Here is a 26035-nt window from a genome sequence, read left to right on the forward strand (position 1 = left end):
TCCGCTCTTTAACTCAACCTGCACAACTTTCTCATGGACTTAAAGGGGACCCAACACCCAAAAAAGTATTAAAAATTCAATTTTATCACATCAAGCAAAATGAACTGATTAAAATGCATAGATTAATTGAGTTTTGTTTCCTTCAGTCTCTGGGATGTCCTAATTATAGCAAGTAGGTAGGAGCCATTTTGAGGACAATGTTATTAAGGAAAGCCTTGCATCATCTCAGAATCCCCATGCATTGGTTACACAATTAAATGGTTAAGAGAATGGGGGGGGGGATGTGGGGAGAGCAGTGACATCTAGGAAGTGCTGAATGGAAAGTTAAAGTAACTGCCTGCCCCGCCTCTATGCCTGAGGCATAGAGGAGGGGCAGGCAATATTTGATTGACAGTTGAGATTTTTAAATGTGTTTACAACAGATATGAATGCTTTAATAGAAATATTCTGGATTATAGTGTGCAGGTAAAGAAAACTAGAAGTCTAGCTGGCCTGGCACAAGAGCTCTATTGATAGACCCGTGCCCGATTGCCCATCTCGGACCACATAAAATGGGGCGGAGTAGGCATGCGGCTATAAATAGAGGCTGGCTCCATCAGAAGCAAGCATGGAAAGGTCGTCGGTGGAAGTTGCTCTAGACCACAAGTAAACCTGTAGGTCCAGCACATCACTATTCGATTGAAATTTTTTGCTTAAAAGAGAAGGAAAGCTACTGAGGCAGTTTATTGCCAATAGATAAGCCACAATAGTGCATGCAAAAAGGCAATGTTTATTCTTTAGAATGCTTTTCCATACTCGAGTTAACATCTCTAGACACTGTATCGGTTTGATTAGGATAGCAGCTGCCATATTAGCTTGCTGTGACATCACTTCCTGCCCCAGTCTCTCCCTGCTCGCTCATAGCTCTAAGATCAAGATTACAGCAGGGAAGGGAGGAGGAACAAACTGGGCATGCTCAAGCACAAGCCCTGGAGGTTTAAGCTGAAAACAGGAAGTCTGATACAGAAGCCCATGTGTACACCATAGAAGGAAAGAAATGTGCTGTTTCTTTTGACAGAGAACAGCATTACTTTGAGAGCTGACTGGTTTATTTATATAGACCTTTCTGATAAAGCTTACTTGGTTTTAACCTTTCCTTCTGCTTTAATCTGACATATTCTAGGTACAGTTTTATACAGGTCTCTCTGAAGAGTATTGGCACAAGAACAGGATTCTGCCCTGGCAAAACCCCCCGACCTGTCAATGCTGGTGCTGGTTAATTGTGAGATAAACGCCGTGATTGGCAAGTACTGAAATAAGGGCTTATAGAAAAATGGCACCAAGAAAGAACAAATGGCTTTATTGAGTCAAGGTAATATCTGTAATTATTGTCAGTTACACTTACACCTCATGCTCATTTGGATTTTCAAAAATTTTGGGGCTTCCCATTTAGTCTGACAGAGACAGATACATCACTGCCCAATTTTGCTATTGACAGGTGAGACACCCTGGCCAATATAGGCCAACCTTGTGTATGAACATCCTGACCAGCATGGGCAGCATGGGGCATTAGTATATCCACTGCAAATCCCTTATTAAAAAATACCCTAACCCCTTACCCTACATAGACCTTCCTCCCCACTAGCCTAGCTCCTACCCTAGGCAAATGCCCCTCATTTTTAGTTACCCCTCGGTGCAGATTCACGGCATCTGCGTTCACGGCAGCCATCTTCTTCTGTTCAGTCTTCATCGGGAAGTAAGTTCAGTATCAGAGCATGCACAGTTGGAGGGTTTTTGTCAACTGCGCATGCGCCGAAAGTCACAAAAATTGCCAAAGCATCAGAAGAAGACCCGATGGAGACCGAAGAAGATGGCGCCCTCATGGATGATAAATCATCCCTGAGGACACTTTTTCTGTATGTACCTCCTAGTCAATTTACAAATCCCTTCAGTATTTGGGCCCAGAAGTTGCAGCACTACAAAAAGCTTTGACCCGTGATATCTATGTGGGAAGACTTGGAGTTAAAGGGATACCGTCATGGAAAAACATGTTTTTTCAAAACACATCAGTTAATAGTGCTGCTCCAGTAGAATTCTGCACTGAAATCCATTTCTCAAAAGAGTAAACAGATTTTTTTATATTCAGTTTTGAAATCTGACATGGGGCTAGACAGATTGTCAGTTTCCCAGCTGCCCCAAGTCATGTGACTGTGCTCTGATAAACTTCAGTCACTCTTTACTGCAATTTGGAGTGATATCACCCCCTCCCGTTCCCCCAAAGCAGCGTAACAAAAGAACAATGATACAAGATAACAGCTCCCTGAAGAACAGCACTCAATAGTAAAAGCCAAGTCCCACTGAGACTGATTCAGTTACATTAAGTAGGAGAAATAACAGCCTGCCAGAAAGTAGTTCCATCCTAAAGTGCAGGCACAAGTCACATGACCGGGGGCAGCTGGGAAATCAGTTTTTTCTTTTCAGAATTGGATTTTAGTGCAGAAGTCTGCTGGAGTAGCACTATTAACGGATGTGTTTTGAAAAAAAAAAAACATGTTTTCCCATGACAGTATCCCTTTAAGAAATTGTGTTTAAATTGTAAAAAAGTGATTTGAGTCCCATTTTGCAGTTCAGTATCAGCTTCACATTAAATGGATGGATTGTAAGACTATTTAATTGTCTCTACGTGTCAGGCCCGGAGATCGGTATTTGTTTTGGTAATGAGACAGATACTATGGCTTATTGTTCCGCGTAAGGCTGGTTAAGAAATAGGCCTGCTAAATAAGTTGATGGATTTAGCATTATTTTGATCTTTTGGTATTACTTACTGCTCGGGGAGCCTGGGAGCTTGACTTAGCAAGATGAAGAACATGCTTTTTAAGTTAAAGACGGATCCACCCTCCACAACTTGCCAAGACGTCTGAGCGATGGGCTGCAGTTACAGAGGCCTTGTCTCTGCGAGTGAAAATGAATTGAGCCTTTTGTCCTCCGACGACTCTAGGGAGCGGGATGAGGACAAGGTGTCCAACAGATAAATGGCACGCTTCCCTGGTGTGCACGAGATATCTGCAAGCCAAAGACAAGGAGCCTGCAAAGGTTTTCAGTCTAAAAGGGCCAGCTGCTCAGCAGGCACCTTCGCTCATAAAAACTGATGTACGGGAGGGAATGCTGGGATAACAAAGCTCCCACAGATGTACGCACGTCTCTTCTATTGCTGTTGTATGTTTCTACTTACTGTAACGGACATGATTTGTACACTACAGGACCCGCACCTGGGAGCTTGCACTGATGTATTATGTGCGTGAGCAATTTAACAGGAGCAGCTCAGGGGGCTCTCGTTTTCTTGGCCAAGCAAATTTATTTCCGTGCACTCAAGTATGAGAAAGTTTCCTCTGCATTACATACAAATCAATAACTTGAAATATATAAAAGAGAGCCTGCAGAATTGTTCTATGCTGGGAAAAGGTCACCCGTCTACATAAAGCTGTGAACAGGCTGTTGCCACTGAATTGTGCCTAGTACAAGAATAAGAAGTAGATAGAAATGTTGTACATTATGTTTTGGGCTCCTGTACCAGCCCAAGGCAACCGCAGCCCTTTAGCAGTAAAGATCTGTGTCTCCAAAGATGCCCCAGTAGCTCCCCATCTTCTTTTCTGCTGATTCACGGCACATGCTCTGTGCTGCTGTCACTTACTGAGCTTAGGGACCCACTCACAATATACAGTACATATAGAATAGAAATGTGACAATATAAGGCTGATTAGTAATTAATACAGATAATTACTACATGGCAGCACAGAAACCAGTGCAATTAGCATCAGAATTTAATAATCAGCAAACCTGTAGCATCAGCTAATATTACAGCCAGGGAAGCTCATTTTCTGCTGGATAATTAGTGACGAGCCCTAAGCTTAGCTTCTCAACAGCCAATCAGAGCCCACTGAGCATGTGAGTGTCACAGACACTTTCCAAGATGGTGACCCCCTGTGACAAGTTTGACGTCCTGGATCATTGCTGCTATTGACAAGCTCAAACTTTAGACTCGTGCAATAAGTTCAGTACTGTATATAAAATATATACATTTTTAACCACATTCATTTTTAGGGTTTAGTTCTCCTTTAAAAGGGGTTGTTCACCTTCAAAACTTTTTTCAGTTCAGTTTGTTTCAGACAGTTCACCAGAAATAAAGACTTTTTACAATTACTTTCTATTTTCTGTGTGACTTTTTATTGAAGTGTAAAGAGTCATTTTTCACCTTCTGATACATTTGTTATCTTGATGATATCTCTATGATATCTCTACGAGTTTCATTAAATGCAGCTGTTAGAATTGATACAATAGTTGCTGATATTCCACAGATACTGCTGAGAAATGTATCAACTAATTGTATAAACTAAATGTAGCAAATTTTAACAGTTCAGATGCTCCTGGATAGAGTCCTGGGCGGATGCATTTTTTGGAACCCGTACCCGACCGGTACCCCATAACCTGCATTCTTAACCGATTGGACCCGCTACCCGACTCGCAAGTACCTTATCCGCAACCCGGACTCGCGACCTGCTGACCATCAAGAATCAGGAAGTGCTATCATTGTAAACCGGAAGTGACCTCATCGGAAGTAGGCGAGATCAGGGAAAAGGGGGTACAACCGGAAGTGCTGTCATTGTAAACCGGAAGTGACATCATGGAAAGTAGCCGTAATCAGAAAAAAGGAGTAAAAAAAAAAAACAAAAAAAAAACCACTATTGAGAAGACGGCGGCCCAACCCGCGACCCACAAACCCGCGTCTAGACCTGCACCCAGAACTTCTACCCACAACACGCAGGGTACCGCAGGTTTTTGCTGGTAACCCGCCGGTACCCGACCGCTGCAGGACTCTACTCCTGGATCACTGAGCTGCCAGACTGAAACACCAGAGACACGAACATTAAATTCTAAACTTAATTTTTGGGAAACTGGTAAAAAAAATAAAAGACGGAAAGCAATTGAAAAAAGGTATTTGTTTACCATGAAAAATCTGAAAACCACTGAACTGAAAAAAGTGTTTGGAAGGTGAACAACCCCTTTAAAGCCAGATGTGACATCAGAAGTTTGGGGTGAAAAACAGGTAAAAAAAATAAATAAATAAAAAGGCTTACAGAATTAAAACGGAGACCTGTGACCCGATAAACATACCAGCATCTGAAAGTTCTACCCACCTACATGTAGCTAACCCACTGCAGGACAGGGGCTGTTCTACACGAGTTGTGAAATATCTACAATAGTCAAATGATGGAGCACCAAAGAGATTGAAGGTCGTTTAAAAAGTGACGTTTATTCCATCATCATTAAGAATAATGCATGCCCCTATCGTCCTGTGGGCTGTACGCTCGACGCGTTTCGAAAGTCTTCACTTTTTAAACGGCCTTCGATCAGGTCTATTTGGTGCTCCATCATTTGACTATTGTATCTGCTATGTATGACTGCTGGGATCGCAGTGGACATGATGCACATGGGATGAATTTTTGTGACCAGTAAGTGCTCCCACAACTACTTCTGTTGTGGAATATCTATGTGGTCATGATTTTATGATACGGTATCTGTACAGGATACAAGCAAACTTTAGGGGGTGTTCCTGGAAAAAAAGGACAGGACAGGGGAGTAGAAGTCTTCATAGTCATGGCTGTGCTTGTACAACAGTGCTAGGACAACTGTAAGGCTCTACAGACAGTACTATGGGAACTTGGGAACAGATTTGCTGTTTAAAGGAACAGTTAAGTGTAAAAATAAAAACTGGGTAAATAAATAGACTGTGCAAAATAGAAAATGTATCTAATATAGTTAATTAGGCAAAAATGTAATGTATAAAGGCTGGAGTGACTGGGTGTGTAACATAATAGCCAGAACACTACTTCCTGCTTTTCAGCTCTCTAAAGGTGGCCATAGACGTTACAATTACGACCTTTCTTGGAAAAGATGTTTCCAAGAAAGATAGTTCGTTTCAATACACAGTGTAGAGCTGAATCATCAGATATACAGATAGAAATAATAGAATTTTACCTGTATCTGATGATTCAGCACTAACAATGGCCGATGTTTGGGCTCCTTCAAGGCACCCGATCAAAATTTTCTGTCCACCCCGATTGATGAGCCGACCGATATCCAAGTCTTCTGCCGATATCGGTCAGCTCTTTTCCCACCAAACGCCCCGAATATCGTACAAAAATTAGTTCTGTACGATATTATCTGTACGTCTATGGCCACCTTAACGGAGTTAGTCAGTGACTATAAGGGGGGCCACATGGGACATATCTGTTCAGTGAGTTTGTAATTGATCCTCAGCATTCAGCTCAGATTCAAAAGCAACAGTTATGACTCATGTGCCCCCCCCCTCAAGTCACTGATTGGTTACTGCCTGGTAACCAGTCAGTGGAAACCAAGAGAGCTGAAAAGCAGGAAGTAGTGTTCTGGCTATTATGTTACACATCCAGTCACTCCAGCCTTTATACATTACATTTTTGCCTAACTGACTATTAGAAACATTTTTTACTTGGCACAGCCCATCTATTTACCCAGTTTTTATTTTTATACCGAACAATTCCTTCCAGGTGCCAGGTCCTGGTACATCAACTATTAAGGCCAAGTTAAAGATAAACAACTACGACGTTGATTAGTTTGGTCAGTTTACCAACAGGCAAGGGTCCAAAAAACTGGGTGATAATTGAATGTTTAAAACCAGGAGGGTGAGTTTATCTCACAGATTATTTGACATGTAACACCTGCCTGTCCAACATATCATGAAGTTGGGCCTTTACCTTCTGCATGGGGTCATTAATGCGTTCATAAAATTGGAATCATGTAATAGTCAAGAATGTCACTGTATGCTTAGTCTTGGAGAACTATACCTCCCTACAACATAAGCCCTTGCTCATAGCCCTTCATCACCCTCTCCCCATAGATTTTTACAAGGATAAGGAAGGGGGCAATGGAGGGCATCTGATGAGGCCTTTTGTCTGTACAAGGGTTTAGTTCTCCTTTAAGGTTTTCTTTCAACACATGCAAGGACTCTAAGCCTGTGATGATATGAAATTAAACAGCATCTAAATAATTTTGGCAATATAGCATGCGTTAAAGGGGGACTCACCTTTAAAAATGGCCAAGTCTAAGCAAGTTTTCAATTGGTCTTTGTTATTTATTATAATTTTTTAATTATTTGCCTTCTTCTTTTACAGACTCTTTCCAGCCTTCAAATGAGGTCACCGACCCAATCAAAAAAAAAAAAAACAAATGTTCTGTAAGGCTACAAGTTTATTGTTATTGATACTTTTTATATCTTTCTACTCAGCCTGTCTCCCATATTACAGTCTCTTACCCAAATTAGTGCATGGTTGCTAGGGTAATTTGGAACCTAGCAACAGGATTTCTGAAACTGCAGAGCTGCTGAATAAAAAGAGAGTTAACTCAAAAACCACAAATAAATGAAAACCAATTGCAAATTGTCTCAGAATATCACACTCTACATCATACTAGACGTTAATTTACAGGTGAACAAGTGCGCCAGTGAAATGGAATGCGAAGAAAAACATTTGAGTATTAATTTAATTCCAAACAAAAAAAGGCACTAACAGTTCACTGTAATTACTTTTTACCTTAGAGACCAAAATGCATTCCAATACAAGGTCTGTTTATTGGCCTCATGCACAACACAGGTGCGTTCAACTCCCTTTAAAATAAGCGATGCTAAATGTTTTTGGACTTTCTTGGAAAGCATGATATACTAGAAACTAGGGATACACCGAATCCAGGATTTGGTTCTGGATACGGCCTTTTTCAGCATGATTCAATTTCGGCCAAATCCTTGTGCCCGGCTGAACCGGATCCTAATTTGCGTATGCAAATTAGGGTCGGGAAGGAAAATCACACTCTGTTTCAAGGGTATAGTGAGATTTATGATTGGATTGGTGTTCCAAAGCTGCAGTAGCCAGCGCACGAAGATCCGTGAGTTAAGGCTTCAAAGAACCTCACAGTCTCTTCCAACTGTAAAAACCTTACGCGGTTAATGTGGATCATTACTGCGCCATCCATTAAAAGCAACATTTTATGGGCAAAAATAAAAAGTAAGCACTGAACTGTTGGATGGAGATCACCTGCACAGGAACAAAAGATGTGTTGATGTGGGCTCTTCCCTGCAATATTAAGAACAAACTTTCGGCTTTTAAAGGAAATTGTGTTCATATTTTACAGGTTGCAGGCACAGGGTTGTTTTGTGATTATAGGCTTATTAAATAAAGAATGAACTGCTGACCGGAGCGCTGGAAGAAAAGCAATAAAGTATCGGGTTATAGCCATCAGTAATGCACACCGAAGAGCAATAACCCAACTGCTTTTGGTTACTCTCGCAGTGTAAAAGCGTGGACACCTGAGCCAATCCATAAAATGATTTACTCCTGCACTTACCAGAGGGAGATACGGCTCATTCCTGATTTCAGTCCGAGACGGGGGCCACAATGGCAAAATAAGAAAAATGTCAAGGGCTTAAAGTGATACGGCCACATGCACGAAAATGCCCCAACCTGTTCCTTGTTAATAACAAATTAGGAAGTTTAATAAAAGTAAATGTTGTTCATATATAGTAAATAAGTAAACAATTCAACCAACTTGCTGCAGACAACCTATACTACAAAGTCTTCACTGTAGCACCGTGCTACAATCTATTGACTTGAGGGGCAGTTGCCATTCAAGTCAATGGCAGGCAGCACAACAACGTTTTCCCAAGCAAGTGGCGCCACTTCCGGGTACAAGTGGCGCCACTTCCGGGTACAAGTGGCACCACTTCCGGGTACAAGTGGCACCACTTCCGGGTACAAATATCGGGTACTTCTGGTTTTCTGGGGACCCGGGTAAGGGGCCTGTTTGCGGGTTGGGTAGTGGATCTGGGTGGCTGGGCATAGTGGGTGGCTGATGCAGGTCGGCCCGATTGGACCCATGCAGGACTCTAATTAAAAGTTATTTTCTAAGCACGATAGTGGGCCAGAGTGGGGACCAAGCAGGGCCAGGCCACGGTGGAAAATATCCAAGCGATGAACCCGGTTAAAAAGGCCTGTAGTGAACAATGCACATTGCCAACAACAGCCATTTCTTTCTATAGATTTAGTGGGAGCATCACAGAATCGTTTCTGCCAGCAGAGAAACTCTGGTCGTCATCACCATTTTGCGTGCCATTATCTGGAATAGCAACTGTCAGCACCAGTAACAGGCAGTTGCCATTCAATCCAATAAGAGAATTTTTCTTCTTTTAACTTCACTTCTCCATAGATTCCATTTATCACCAAAGTGCTCATTTGTATCAAAACATTTGAACTAGCCCCAAAGGCATTCCACCACTAGCTCTCATAGCAACACAACATACCATTAATAACAGGATCCAACAAACGTGAAAATAATGATCCGATCTTACAAATCAGCAGAGTCAAATTTTATAAGGCCATATTGACCAATCAAAGCTTAGTCTATACGTTATGTACAGAGGGCAGACTTTTCATGGTTTCCCATAGCTCAAATGAAACATAGCACCTCCAAGAAACACGTAAAAAACAAAAATGCAGAACAGTGTTTTATATACTAAATGCTACTTACAAATAACGTACAGTTCCCATTAAGGACTTAATTACAGGCAACCAATACACAAACCCAGAAAGATTGGGAATAAGCCGATATTTAAGCATTCATTCCACCCAAACGTGAATGCCTGCGCTGTGAAGCTTTCCAGGCAATCGTTCTTTTCATTTCCCAAAGGTGGCAGAGGCTTTGCTTTATGTTTGCTTTTCTGCTTTGCTGATGCAGGTTTATTTACAATACAATAGATAGTTTAATTAAAAGGCAATTATAAAGTTTCTTTCCTTTAAAGGAATCCGCCACAGATGCGTGATTTTCTTGTTTTCCTGCTTTGTAATGGAAACGAGCCCATTGACAGTTAACCCGCCCAGTCAAGCACAATTTTGCAGAAAAGTGAAACACGTCTAGGAGCATAAAGGGAGAATTTCATATATTTGGCCACCCAAATGGACATAGCTGACCCATATAGTAGAGTCCTGCACGGGTCCAATAAGGCAGACCCATGTCCGACCCGCAGACCTGCAAGATGACCCGCAGCTGCCACCAACTATGCCCCACCATCCAGACAGCTTGCTTACCCACCGACCCACCACCAACAAAACCGGAAGTGATCTCACTTTTTAGCCGGAAGTGATGTCACTTTTAACATGTTTACATCACTTCCGGGGAAAAAGTGAGATCACTTTCGGTTTTGTTGGTGCTGGTTCGGTGGGTAAGCAAGCTGTTTGCCTCATGAGGCAGCGGAAAAACATACAGGTAAGGGACCTGTTATCCGGAATGCTCGGGACCTGGGGTTTTCCATTTAAGAGATCTTTATGTAATTTGGATCTTCATACCATATGTCTACTATAAGGTTATGTAAACATTAAATAAACCCAATAGGCTGGTTTTGCCTGCGATAAGGATTAATTACCGTATATCTTAGTTGGGATCAAGTACAAGGTAGGTTTTTATTATTAGAGAAAACGCAAATAATTTAAAAAAATCTGGATTATTTGTATAAAATGAAGTCTATGGGAGATGGCCATTCTGTAATTCGGAGCCTTCTGGATAACGGGTTTCCAGGTAACCGATCCCATACCTGTACAAGGTTTCTAAAATGTAATTGGCTTTTGGCAGAGAGCCCAGAATACATGACAGGTGCACTTAGATACATTTGTAACAATTTAAGATAAGCAGGTCCCTTGGGGAAACTGTGACTTGCAGCTTAAAGGGCAATTCACCTTCATAAGAAAAACTGTAATAACACAAAAACAACAGAAATGTGTTCAAACTTTCATAACCTGCCAAATTTCGTGAAATGGACATGGTAATTAAAGGCGTGGCCATAAAATGGGAGTGGTCAAAAATGTTTGCCGAGCAAAACTTTTTGTCCCTCTTTCCATTTACAACATGTTGGAAAGAATGTATTTAAATTTTAGACAGTGCCCTATGAATAGAGTCAGATAAGCAATACATGCTAAAGGCCACCATACATGTGCAGGTCAGGGTTTTCACGTCCGCGCTTCCGGGCGAGCAGGCGGGAGACTATAAAACCGGAACCCAGAAGCCGGCATTTGAAGGTGGCGGGCGGGGAGAGCAGGAGAAGAGCTCAACCCACACCCAACTGCGAGGAGCAGTGCGAGGTTGACCCAAACCCCCCGACCCGCGGGTAAATCGAGTCGGCCCTCACATCACTAACCGGCAGATAAAACCTGCTGACAGACCGAGCCCGACAAGCTTCCCTGATCGATATCTGGCCGATCTCAATCACGCAGGTTAAAAAATCCCATAGGATCGCGGCCGCATCTGTGCGTGTATGCGGTCCTGCAACCCAACCGCCCGCTATGGATGCATTATGATCCGGTCATTGGGCCCTAGGGCCCACGATCGGATCAGCCAGATATCGCCCACTTCAATGTGGGCATATCGGGGAGAGATCCACTCATTCGGCCGAAACAAGAGGATCTCTACATCTATGACCTTTATTTTTATCCATCAAAAATTTTCTAACCTGTCAGATCAACTAAACAACCAATTGCCACGGTAGTCAAAGTGTCGGGACTATTATTCAGAGCCCAGACTTGGTTTGTTTTGTACGATTATATTGTGTATGGGCAGTTGTCACCTTACAGGCCATTGGGAAAGCCCCATAGATGAACTAGTAAGCAGCCATATTGCCCTGAAGGGGTGGAGCCAGCAGCTTTCATTGGACTGTGCATGATCAGTTGGAGAGGGAGGAGCTTTACATGATAGAGCCGGTGTCCAACCTGCAGCCCCCCAGCTATTGTTACCCTTCAACTCAAACCTCCCCTTCCAGGGCAACAAGCTGGATACACTGGGCACGTTTGAATCCCCAGTGAATCTTTCAGCCCTACACTGACAGCAGCCATGTGACTGGAGGTTCTCCGCAGCTGGAAGGCTTCCCTGTCTCTCTGGTATCAACAGTCAATTAAAGGATAAACGTGCTCAATAGAGACCTCTGTCCATAATCCCCCCGGCCTCGTCCCCACTCACCAAGCCATCGATCTGCACTTGCTTCACGGCGGTCTCGGCAAGAGGAGCGGTGTTCCCGGTTTCTTTACGAGCCGCCATGCTTAGCCCTTGGCTGGACTGAGTAAGAGAGAGATAGAACACGCGCGCCGGAACCGCAAGCGGCTTTTACAGCGATAACTTCCGGTGACGTCAGGGCGTGTAGGCGACATTTTGTGCCCTGGCACTGGCCCTGTGCTGTGTGAAGAAGTTTCAAAAATTAAAATCGAGTGTAATTCCCAAATCTTACAAATGAAAATCGCAAGATCCGTCGCAAGAAGTCAATTATGCTTAGGAAAACTATCCCCTTTCTGCCATAGGCCAGTCCAGTACTAATTAAAGGGTGGTTCACCTTTACTTCACCTTTTTGTTATAGAAAACAAGAAGCTTTTCAACTTGGCAACACGTATAGTTATTGCTACTTTAATTACTCATAGGGTTGCCACCTTTTCTGGAACAAAATACCTGCCTTCCTATATATTTATCTTTTTTCCCTATTGATAACATTGGGATCAACCATCATTTTTACCGGCCAGCCCAGGTGGCAACCCTAATTACTCATCTTTCCATTTAGACATTTTCCCTAATTATATTCCAGTCTTGAATTGAAATCAGTGCATGGTTACTATGGTAATTTGGACCATAGCAACCGCATTGCTGAAACTGCAAACTTTAGAGTTGCTGAATAAAAAGCTAAATTACCCATAAAAACACAAATAATAAGAAATGAAAAACAATTGCAAACGGTCTCAGAATATCAGTCTCTACGAGGGTTGTCACCTGGCCTGATGTGCACGCTCAAGCAACTGGGTGGGGAGTGGGGTTTGATAGGGGGACTGTGTTACTATGCGTGCCAGGCCACTTCCAAGATTTTTGGCAGGAGGGCCTTGCAAGCGCTTGTTCCACCACTGCCTCCCAACATTTTGTAAATAGAAAGAGGGACAAAAAGATTTGCCGCTCAGAGCTTGTCGAATTTTTTTTGGCTGTGCACAGTTTTTGTGGCCACACCCCCTAATTATCATGTTCATTTTACAAAATTTGGTAGGTTATGAAAGTTTGAACACATTTCTGTGGTTTTTATGCATTGTTAGGGCAGAGAGACACTCTCGGATTGGGGAAAATTAGTCACAGGGCGACAAATCTCCTCTTCGGGGAGACTAATCTCCCTGAACTGCCTTCCCCTGCCTTCTACCGGTTAGGATGAAAATCGCCGGCAGGATGGCACTCGGAGAGCTCCATTTTCCAACTTTGGAAAACGAAGCGCTCCGAGTGCCACCCCGCCGGCGATTTAAATTCTAGGCGGCAGGAGGCAGTTCGAGGAGATTAGTCGCCCGAAGAAAAGGCGATTTATCACCGGGCGACTAGATCTTCCCGAATCTGAGCGTGTCTCTGCCCTTACAGTTTTGCTAATGAAGGTAAATTGCCCTTTAAAGGAGAAGGAAACTAAGGAAACTATAGCACTATTGTGGCTAATCTACTGACAATAAACTGCTTCGGTACCTTTCCTTCTCCTTTAAGCTGAAAGTCAGTTTCCCCAAGAGACCTCCTTATCTTAAATTGTAAAAAATGTATCTAAGTATCTACTCTGTTTTCAGAAACTGTGTATATTTTTCTGGCTATTCAGTGATCAAAGAGAAAGTTGGGACATTTCAGTAACAAACCCAGGACTGAGGGTTGAGCTGTCACAATCGGGACTATCCCACGAAAAACGGGACAATTGGGAGGTATGTAAACAGTATGGGACTCTTTGGTGTCAAACGGTAGTAAGCACCCAAAGCTTTTTTTTTCTTATTTTGGGCATTGAGGACAATAAAAAATAAGTACAGGTTGCTACCCTACCCTTAAGAAAGCTAACAATATAGGAAGGCTGGTATTTTTTTAAGAGAAGTTGGCAATCATAGGAACAAGAGATACACCATAAAGCTATGGCAACATAGGCATTTCCCTGTACTAAGCACAATTCAGCAGGAAAAGCCCCCTAAAGCTGGCCATACACGCACAGATATAATTGCACGAAACGATGGGACTGTGTGTGGGCTCCAAATAATCATAAGTGAAGTCACAGTACCATCCATGTCTCAAAGTTTAGAAAGCCTTTATTGGTATCTTGGCTCAACTCTCAGACAAAGAACAATGTTTAGAGTGACAGAGGGAGGGGAGAGTGGCAAAGGGAGAGGAGAGCGACAGAGGGAGAGAAGAGTGACAGAGGGAGGGGAGAGTGGCAGAGAGGAGCAAACATGGACTAGGGGTAGGTAGAAGACCCTTTAACAGGTACCTGCCTAGTGCCCTATGCAGGTGCCTCTTCTGCCTACTCCTAGTTCTGGCCCTGCTAAGAAGTTGCACCCTAAGGAGTATACCAGAGATTTGTCATTATATGAAGAATAATGTGCTGTTATACAGCAGGAGGACTTCCAGCTGATGACTAAGCACTGTTTATATAGTGAATAAAGTACCCCCTCTTGTAAAATATAAGGATAATATAAGTTACTGAGGAGTTTCATGACCATATAAAAGTACGAGGCCGAAGGCCAAGTGTTTTTATACAGGTCATGGAACCCCGAGGTAACTTCTAATAGCCTCATATTTTGCAACTCGGTTTACTTTATTTATTATAATACACACATTTCAGTGAGTCATGTGACAGAAATGACATCAGAACTCACCGTTTATAACTGATGACATCAGAACTCACCGTTTATAAGAATATCATTTACAAGATATTCATGGCTTTTGTGTATTATAAGGCTATAAAGTACAGGTTATTTCTTGCTTTTATATATTATCTTCAAATATTACTAGTCCTTTTCCACATTCTGATTGTCATGAACTTCACATCTCACTGATTTACTAGTCCTTAAAAAGAAATCCTCGTAATTCTTTTAGGAACATTTTGTGGGTTTTTTTCCATGTTTATCCAACACTTTTATTTTAAAATATTCCACGAACACTTTCTTTGCTGTGGCAAATTATTGACGCATGGTCTCCAAATGTCGTAGCATTTGTCTGTCTTCTTCCTAATTAATGTTGCCGTCCTGCTTTTATAATGTCTGTTGTAGAACATTTTGTTCTCCCGAGCCTGTAAGGCAAAATTGTATGACTGCAACCAGATTGGGATAAATTGTTCTCAGAGCTGCCATGCTAGTTATGCTTAATAATGTCATGGCACAGATTCACTTGATGAAATCTCCTTGCAGTGCTGGATTTTATTTGTGCTTTTTTTTCTAATTACTTTTCTAACAATTAAAAAAAACAACACTGATAGTCTAGATCAGGGGTCCCCAACAGGGGTTGGCGAGCAACACGATGTTCACATTCCAATTGTTGGGGATCACTGGTTTAGATATTTAAACAGATGCATTAATTATGTCATTTATTATCATCAAAAGTCTAATGTCTTTGCTTCTGAAAGCAATGTTTATGCAGAGAAGTGGTTGGAAAAAGTCATTAAGCGGACTTTGTCTTTTATTTTATTATTGTATTGGTCCCAAAAACATCTGCTTTTGCTAGAAGGATTTCCTCTTATTTGCCCCCCTCTTCTGCTAAATATTATTTGTTTATGACACATGCTATAATTTTTTTAAGATTAGACACATCTAGTATTTATTTATTGTATGCATATATATAAAATAATTACAGTACATTTTTTACAGCAATGTATTTACTCATCTTATGTTTTATTGTTTTTCCCCTGGTAGGTAGATATATTGTTTTAAAGGAGAACTAAACTTAACTACAAATGAATGTGGATAAAAATGCCATATTTTATATACTGGACTTATTGCACCAGCCTAAAGTTTTAGCTTGTCAATAGCAGCAATGATCCAGGAGTTCAAACTTGTCACCATCTTGGAAAGTGTCTGTGACACTCACATGCTCAGTGGGCTCTGATTGGCTGTTGAGAAGCTAAGCTTAGGGCTCGTCACTAATTAGTAAATGTTTTGCTGAGAAGAAAGAATGACCCAGAAAATTGCACCACCCCACTTAATATTCCATAAATCCCAAGAACAAAAAGGTAAAACTTAACCTTTATTGGTATATGTTAAAATGAGCCAAGGGTGAAAACCAAAAATTATTAAAATTACAATCAGCAGGAGCACATTATTTGCTTAATCATGCAGTATAGCCCAGATGCTTATGGGTTAATCATAGTCAGAATTGATAAGATCATATGAAAGGCATCATAATCGGCAGAAGTGTAACTAGAGGGGGGCGGGCCGTGGCTCAGGACGAGCAGCCGGGCCCCCGCCCCCCTCCGTACACCCGGAAACTGTCCGGTAATGTGCGCCGCGTAGCGGCGCACGGACTGCGCGGACTGCATGGACTGCCGGGGGGCCCTGAGGGGGTGCGGGCCCTGGCCCGCTCGCACCCCCTGCTCCCCCGGTAGTTCCGCCACTGATAATCGGGATTAGCTGCATTAATCATATACGTTGAAACAAAAGGCCCATAGCGATCACCCACAGTTACCCAAAGGGTTTGTTCACTAATGAGTGTGAAAGTGTACAAGTTACAGCGACTTGTCCATTAAAATTACGGCGTGGGCATCTCTTCCCATTGCTTCTGGGTCAATACTATTGTGAGGCTAATGGCCAATCAACCCAGAGCCACTCGCGACTCGCGAGGTAACCCTTATAAATCGGGAAGCATACAGGTTGCAGCCCTACTTGTGTAAGCTACGTTCTCGGCGTTTCTTCCTATCATTTATAGATCAAAAGTGCTATGGCGCCATTACCCCACCAGCCCTTGAAGCACCCCCAGATTCACTGTGTTTCTGAGGTAACGGCTGTTACCAAGATAAATAGCTTGGATTAAAGCATGGTGTCTCCCTGCCTAATTGAGCTAAAAGAAAGTCGGCGCCTGACGCACGTTTCGCTCGCTCAGCGAGCTTTGTCAAAGGCAATCTGCGGCACAAAGAGGAGTGCGTGTATTTATAGATGCGCAAGAGAGTACAGAGACACGGGGAGGAGCTGATAAGGCTCATTCAATATCCCCATGCTCGTAGCTCTTTATGGCTGATTCATGGACAAAGTATCCACTACATTACTGACAGTACCTGAGGGAAAATAAATTGTGACATAGTAAATACTTGATCCCACAGCATTACACAGATTATAGAGTAACCAGTAGTGGGGAGGTAAATATGTACAATTGAGACATTCTTAACCATATGTAACTCATTACTTATAACTGTTAAATGTATCTAATCTGTATCAACTCTAATCGTCTCCTGAAAAGACGCTAAGCTACATTGTAATGACACTAAACAACTACTGAAGTCATATAGTTATTATTAGCTGAATCATGAGATTTATGAGCGATGAATCTCAAATGAAAATATTCATGGTAATACTCTCATTCAGGTCATCAGGGCCCATATCATTCATATTGAAAATCCATTCGCTTTCTTTTGCCAAAAGGGATGATTGTAAGTCCCCTCTTCTGATCCCCAAGGATATTCTGGATAGTCCAGTCACTAGAAGACCTTTGCTAGTGTGGTTATGATGTTCTAAGTAATGTCGACTCACTGGGGGTAATTTCCTTTCTGATTTGATCCATTCTAGTGCATTATCAATGCTTGACACATGTTCAGGTATTCTCTTCTTTAGAGGCCGATTCGTTTTGCCAATATATATTTTGCCGCAAGGGCAAGTCAGCATGTAGACTACACAGTCTGTGTTACAGGTGAAACTTTGGGTTATATAGTGTCGTTTGCCAAATCTGTCGAAAACAGAGGATTGATTATACTTATATAGACAGGCTCTGCATTTACCACATGAGAATGTACCTGCTGTTCCGTTGTCCTGTCTGGTTAAATGGCTTTTAACTAATCGGTCCCATAGGTTTGGCGCTGTACGACAACATGTTAATGGCCGGGGTCCAAGTACAGTAGATAAAACTGGATCCGTTAGAAAAATATGCCAATGCTTCTTTAGTATAGAATTATTGGTTGACCATTGTTTGCAGTAAGTGCTTATGAAACGTACTGGCTGTGAATTCTGGTTTGTAGGCCCCTTAGACTTAGACATTAAACAAACTGTCCCTAGAGGTCCTAAGGGCTGGTTTCCTTGGGCTGGTACAGAAGCACAAACCATAATGTACAACATTTCTACCCAATTTATTTAGTTAAGCTTTAGTTCTCCTTTAAAGAGCCAGTATACCTTGATTTTATATTTCTCTTATGGGTTTGTCTCAGGACCGCCATCAGGGGGCACAGGGGTGACAGTCGTCCCGAGTCCAGGGGATTTCTGGCTTAAAGGGAGCTCGGCTGTGCCGCAGAAGAACGTTCCAGGAACAAAGATGCATTATCCAGAAAGGACCAAATTACGGGAGGCCATCTCCCTTAGACGCTATCGTAAGAATAAAATTTAAATTTTAAAAAACAGATTCTTTTTTTCTGTAATAATAAAACAGTACCTTGTACTTGGTCCAAACTAAGATAAAGCACTTTTATTCTTTGGTGTTACTGTTCCTTTCAGATAAACAAGCCTCTTTAACAGCTTAAAGGGCAACTTCACCTCCATTAGCAAAACTGCTATAACACTTTTATTTGCCTATAATTCCCAGAAATGTGTTCTAACTTTCATAACCTGCAAAATTGTGTAAAATGGACATGGTAATTAGGGGGCGTGGTCATAAATGGGCATGGTCAAAAAATCTCTGCGTTACGGACGCCAGACCTTTTGTCCCTCTTTCCATTTTTAAAATGTTGGGAGGTATGGCTTTGGGTCCCTTAAAAGAATACAAAGCCCTGATTAATAGCTTAACCCTCTCCAGTCCCACTCTCCCCTTCCCATACTGCACCATGGGGTCCCCCTAAACTGCTGTACCAGGTTCCAAGTAAGGGTTGGCTTTAGGGCCACTACTCTGAGATCTCCCCACATGACTATGTGCAGATAAAGGCAAAGGAATTGTGCATGTTCAGTGAACAGGGAAGAGCTACTTTGATTTTTACAACCAGCTACCACAAATATGGATGTTTAGGGGTCTCCAATGGGTAATAGGAGGGTGGAGGATGGGTTCTGATGGATGTCGAGCTATTAAAAATGCTTTGGTTCTTCTTTGAGGGGCCTAAAGCTGTGGATGGGGTCACCAAGCCTGGAGTTTAGAGGGTTTGGGTGGTGGCATATTATTTTGCTGTACAGTGTGCCTCTGGAACCATTTCATTTTAGTAAATGATACACAACTGGATGTTCTATTGTTACCTAACCACACCCCCCCACACTGCATTAAATGACATTCATCCGTTATGTATTATTAGCATACATTATATATTGTATTGTTATTAACAGTCCAGCTATTTCATCCTGACAAGGACTAGAAAATGGATATCCATTAAGTGCACAATGCATTTCTAAATAGCCGCATACAGTTAAATGATTTGAAATTGATAGCACATACTGATCATTTGTTTAAGTGTCTTAAAAAGTCAAATACATGTAAAGGAGAGGATGGCGGTTATATGGAAGGCAGTGAGCAGGGAGAAAAGAGAATTGGTGAGCCCATGCTGTGATTTATTTTCACACGGCACAAAAGGGAATTAGTTATAACCAGAAAAAAAGTCTTTCTTTCTTTTCAAAGCAAAAAGACGGATACAAAGTGAATGGGAAATTTATTTATTGTACAAAAAAGAAATGGAAATATGTATTATTTACAGAAGGACTGAATAATATTATACAGTTATGGGATCTCTCATCCAGAATTCTTGGGATTCAGGATTTTCCAGATAAGTGATCTTTCCATAATTTGGATCATCATACATTAAGGGGCAGATTTATTAAGGGTCGAATTAAGAGTTCATGGGAGTTTTGAAAAACTCCCATAAACTCCCAGGAACTTGAAATTTTAATAAAATTCAAGCAACTGCAATTTATTATAAAATTAGAATTTTTAAAACTCAGGATCGACCCGCAAACTCGAATCGAATCGAATTTGATTCGTTTTTTTCACTGAAAAAACCCTCGATTTTCAGGAAGGCTGGCAACAACTCCATATTTATCCCAGGACGTCCCCCATAGGGTAAAACGGCAATTCGGCAGGTTTAAGGTGGGGAATAGTCAAATTTAAATTCTTAAAGGTCCAGTACATGATAAATTTCGAAATTAGATTTTTTTTTTAAAAAACTCAAATTGAATTTTAACAATTCCCTAGTCAGATTTCACCATTTTGGCCATAAAATACTTGAAAAATCTATTTCAAAATTCAAATTCGAAAATTCAAATTTTCACTTCGACCCTTGATCAATCTGCCCCTAAATCTGCTAGAAATCATTTCAACAAGGAGTTGTTCACCTTCAAATTACTTTTTATGATGTAGAGAATGATATTCTGAGACAATTTGCAATTGGTTTTCATGTTTATTTTCAGTGTTTTTTTTAATTATTTAGCATTTTGTTCAGGAGCTCTTGTTTTGAAATTTTAGCAGGTGTCTGGTTACTAGGGTCCAAATTACCCTAGCAACCAGGCAGTGGTTTGAATGAGAGACTGGAATATGACTAGGGAAGGGTCAGCATAGAAAGAAAAGCAGTAAAAAGTAGGAATAACATTGTAGCCTAAAAGTGCAGTCGTTTTTGGCTGCCGGGGACAATGACCCCCTTTTGAAAGCTGAAAAGTGTCAGAAGAAGTTGCTAAGAACTGGCCATTCAATAACATACAAAAAGTTAATGTGAAGGTGAACTACCCCTTTAAATAAACTTAACAGGGTTGTTTTTGCCGCCAGTATGGAGTCATGCAGATACCATCAAATATAAGCTAGTGTTTTATTATTATAGAGGAAAAAGGGAAATCGTTTTTAAAAACTATTTGCTAAAAATGGAGTCTATGGAAGATCATCATGCTGTAATTTTTCTGGAAAATATGTTTCTGGATAATGGACCCATACCTGTATGTTTGGGAATTGTAGTCTGCATTATTTACCCTCATTATAACAGTGTTACAAAAGCGTTTAAGTGAGGATAAATGCATGTCCTTAACTTTCTAAAATAAAAAAGTTGAAGCGAGAAAAGGCAACTTTTCCATATTTATCAGGGGATGCAGTGATATGCCCTTTCACAGAAAAGTCAGACATTTAAAGCATTACTGTCCCAGTATTGAAGATTTATTTTAATGTAATGGGGCAGGAGTTCAATGCTACTCCAAATACAATAATCGATTCACACCAGGCGTCTGATGCTCAGGCACAGTTCATCCCTAATTGGATTTATTGTGTTTCATTTGAAAGCAGTTTATGGGTTTGATGAGAAGAGCAAATAGCTCTGACTACACTCCGGCAAATATATGCAGCTCACTTAAGGTGGCCATATATGATAAGACCTCGCCAAAATGAGCGGATCTTTCCCTGATATGCCCACCAATGACAGGGCGATATCTACAATGTAGAGAATGGGCGGCGATGGGACGAGGACTGCAGAAAAATCAAACCTCCCCCATCGATAGCTTGGCCAGATATCAATTGAGGAAACCCTATACACTGCTGAATGAGTCTAAAGGACCGATATCAGCAGCTTTAATCTGCCCGTGTATGGCCACCTTTAGTTGTACACGTATTTGTGTAAAGGTGGCCATACACTGAGAGATACGCTCGTTTGGCGATGAACCTCCTTGTTGTCATTTTGAGAAGTTCCATGACTTAATAAATCCATAGGTTACTGGACAAATGCTTTTATACAGGTCAAAGTATCTATTATGCTCACATTTTCATAAGAAGGTGAGTCTAGTGGCATCGCTATGTGATTTCATCATAATTCACCAAATAAAGGAGGTACAATTGGACCCAGGATTGCCCTCCCATAGGGAGATCCTAAAGTTAAGAAAGTGTTAATGTGGGATGGGAAGAGGTGCTTACAGACAGAGGACCTTGCACCCAGGCCCATGGGGCTATGGTTACACTGCTGCTACTGGCCCACTGTAAGGAGTGCTCGACGGTGTGTCCTTACTTGCTGGCGTCCTTTCCAAAATGGCGGTGCCCAGGGGGGAACCATGTGGACGCTGGATGCCAGCGCATCAGAATGGACATAGCGTCATGACGCCAGCATCAAAACCTGCAACATCAGTGCGTGACGTCATGCGAAAACTCACCAATAAAAGGACGCCAGAGCCCTGCAGTCATTGCCCGATTATAGGTTCAACTATATTGTGTTCCTGGGTGTGTTATTCTTTAATTGTGATTCCTGATCTTGACTCGGCTTGTTCCTGACTAAGAAACTTTGCTGCCTGAACTGACCTCTTGCCTGGATTTGACTATACTTCTTATTCTGTTACCACGAACTGTGTTTTGGAGCCTGCAGCTTCCTCTTTGGTCTGCAAGTCCAACCTGAGCCTTCTGGTCCTGACACCCACTGCCCTGCCAGTTCATCCACCAATGGGTCAACATTTCCTCCCACTGCTCACCAACCCACACAGCTAACTACTACTACTAACAACTGCGCCCCTCCTCCCCACCAATTATATTTATAGTAATAAGTCAAATCAACTGGACTGTATTTTTCTTTTTTCTTCTTGAAGACGTTTCGCTAGTCATTCGACTGGCTTTCTCTATTCAGAAAAGAAATGCAGAAATCCAGTCAGATGACTAGTGAAATGTCTTCAAGAAGAAATAAAAATTAAAATACAGCAAGCTCAGTTAATTTGACTTGTTACTATAGATCAGTGGTCTCCAAGCAGTGGCTCATGAGCAACCTTGACCTTGGATGTTGCTCTCAGTGGCCTCAAAGCAGGTGATTATTTTTGAATTTATGGCTTGCAGGCAAATTTTGGTTGCATAAAAACCAGGTCTGTGGCCAAAGAGAGCCTCCTGTAGGCTGCCAGTCCATATAGGAGCTACCACATACCAAATTATTTGGCAACCCTGAGAACTTTTTTCATGCTTGTGTTGCTCCCCAACTCTTTTTACATTTAAATTTGGCTTGGGTTGAGGACCCCTGCTATAGATATACCATGACCTGGATGAATGAGAACCTTCACAGACATTTCACCACCAATTGCATCGAAGACATGTGCTTCTGCTGCCTACCCCTGGTGTTTAGATATATCATGCTACCATCCTCTATGCCAGTACTTGTCATCCATATGGTACAGTGAGGGGAGCTCTGTACTTAAAAGTGATCGGCAACAACTCTAGCACTCTATACAGGGAGGCCCAACTACATGATATGTACAAGAGGGTTCAGGTGAAATGTTATCAATGAGATACACTCCCAGTTTCTCAATTGTTACAGGACGATGTGTTATATACAGAGACTGCAGATTCAAATGGTCCCATATGCCTAAAATGTGGCCACCAGTGCTTTCAAAGACAACTGGGATATTGTTGGGACAGACATTTAAGGACTTTCAACCACCTATGATTGGCTATAAGAGGGGTCCCAACTTTCCACACTTGGACCTTTCTACACTTGGACCCTTGGATGGAGAGGTGGAGACACAACAGAGTTGTTACAAATGCTCGAAATTATTTGTAGAATTACTTGTAGAATTAGGGTGACAACCTTAAAGGGATACTGTCATCGGAAAACATGTTTTTTTCAAAACGCATCAGTTAATAGTGCTGCTCCAGCAGAAATTTGCACTGAAATCCATTTTTCAAAAGAGCAAACAGATTTTGTTATATTTATATTCAATTTTGAAATCTGACATGGGGCTACACATATTGTCAGTTTCCCAGCTGCCTCCAGTCATGTGACTTGTGCTCCGATAAACTTCAGTCACTCTTTACTGCTGTACTGCAAGTTGGAATGATATCACCCCCTGCCTTCCCCCCAAGCAGTCTAACAACAGAACAATAGGAAGGTAACCAGCTCCCTAACACAAGATAACAGTTCCCTGGTAGATCTAAGAACAGCACTTAATAGTAAAAGCCAAGTCCCACTGAGACTGATTCAGTTACATTAAGTATGAGAAATAACAGCTTGCCAGAAAGTAATTCCATCCTAAAGTGCAGGCACAAGTCACATTACTGGGGCAGCTGGGAAATTGACAAAATGTCTAGCCCCATGTGAGATTTCAAAATTGAATATAAAAAAAATCTGTTTGCTCTTTTGAGAAATGGATTTCAGCGCAGAATTCTGCTGGAGCAGCACTATTAACGGATGTGTTTTGGAAAAAACATGTTTTTCCATGACAGTATCCCATTAAGCCTAGGGCCAGACGTTGCAGACACAGTGAATTTCGGCACAAATTAAACAAATAGTTTCCATAAGAACTAGTGTGAATTTATTTTATAAATTCACAATAGTTCCTGGTTTATTGAAGCCTGTGATGGATTATTTTGATTTTTAATCTACTCTTTAGCTTTGTTCTTTGTATTTTTTATACAGGTATGGGGCCAGTTATCCAGAAAGCTCCAAATTACAGGAAGGCCGTCTCCCATAGACTCCATTTTAATAATATAATTCAAATTTTTGAAAATTATTTCCTTTTCTGTGTAATAATAAAACAGTATCTTGTATTTTGATACCAATTAAGATATAATTAATCCTTATTGGAAGCAAAACTATCCTATTGGGCTCAATTAATGTCTGCAGATTTTTTTTTAGCACCCAGGTCCTGAGCATTCTGGATAACAGGTCCCATACCTGTATATTGTTTGATTTTTCAGCCACAAGCTTCAATATTTTTCTGCAGACAGAAAACTAAACTATCCTCAATGCTCATGATACTATGTACAATCATTTAGCACTGAAGGCATCTTTACAATATATGACATAATATTTGCATCTATCTCATAATAAAAGTTAATTTAAAGGTGAACCACTCCTTTAAATTATGATGGAGGGTAGTAATGTACAGGCCGGCCTGATGCTAAGTGTTTACCTGATGGTCGGTCTGGTCCAGGCCGGCATACACACAAAGAATTTGGGGGGCGATTGCCTGCCCCGCACCTTTGTGACATCAGAGATGGGGGCGGAGCAAGGGTGCGGATATATAAAGAAAACAGGACTAGCGGGCCAAGATGGGTGCTGTGGGTTCAGAGCGGAGGATTAGGATTGGGTGGCAATTTGTTGACCCACACATCACTAGTGGAGTGGGTCTTAAGAAAGGTGCCTAAAATATATATATTACATATAAATAAAATATATATTTTCACTGCATTCCCACAATTTGTCTGTATGCTACTGTCCAATATAGTATATATGTGTGTATATATATATATATATATATATATATATATATATATATATATATATATATATATATATATATATATATATATATATATATATATATATATATATATATATATATATATATATGCTTCTGTTTCACTGCAAAGATTTTATTTCCGTTGCAGAATGCTTCCATATCGCTGCGTTTCAGAGCAAAATCCCATTTAGTGAACGTTTCTGTGAGGCATATTCAAATGTAAGAAATCCTATTAAAAAGCAGATATCGTTTTGCTTTGCTTTGCATTCCTCATGTTCAGCTCAGACAAACAAATTGAATTAGATTCATGGCATCACTGAATACTTGAGAATAATTTGTTTGTGCATTTGTTTACTGACCCAGTTCCAATCCTGGGGGGAGAGACAGACAGATCGACAGGCTGACAGCTAGAGGATAGATGTATGTGATAAAGATAACGGATACAATATATAGATACATATGTGAGACTGGTACAGCAGATATGAAGAGATAATGAAGGTAATGCCATGCATCTGACAAATATAGGAATATTAGAAGTCACTGAGGGGTTGTTCTGTGACTATATAAAGACACAAGGCTGCAGGCTGAGTTATACAGGGAACTCTGAGTATCACTCATGTATTATAAGGGATAATGTACCCCCTACTGTAAATGATAAGGATATTAGAAGTCACTGAGGAGTTGTTCTGTGACCATATAAAGGCACAAGGCTGCAGGCTGAGTTATACAGGGAACTCTGAGTATCACTCATGTATTATAAGGGATAATGTACCCCCTACTGTAAATGATAAGGATATTAGAAGTGACTGAGGGGTTGTTCT

The 26035-nt window shown here is 41.3% G+C and overlaps 1 protein-coding gene across 1 annotated transcript in view; it reads right to left on the reverse strand.

The window, feature by feature from the left end:
• Positions 1-12191, reverse strand: part of eif3h.S (eukaryotic translation initiation factor 3 subunit H S homeolog) — a 127946-nt gene extending 115755 nt beyond the window's left edge. The window contains 1 exon segment of the mRNA NM_001095310.1: positions 12067-12191. Coding sequence (NP_001088779.1) covers positions 12067-12144 — 78 coding nt within the window. The 5' untranslated portion in view covers positions 12145-12191.
• Between the last annotated feature and the right edge of the window lie 13844 nt (positions 12192-26035).

This window comes from Xenopus laevis, chromosome 6S (genome assembly GCF_017654675.1).
Source record: "Xenopus laevis strain J_2021 chromosome 6S, Xenopus_laevis_v10.1, whole genome shotgun sequence".
Taxonomy (NCBI): Eukaryota; Metazoa; Chordata; class Amphibia; order Anura; family Pipidae; genus Xenopus; species Xenopus laevis.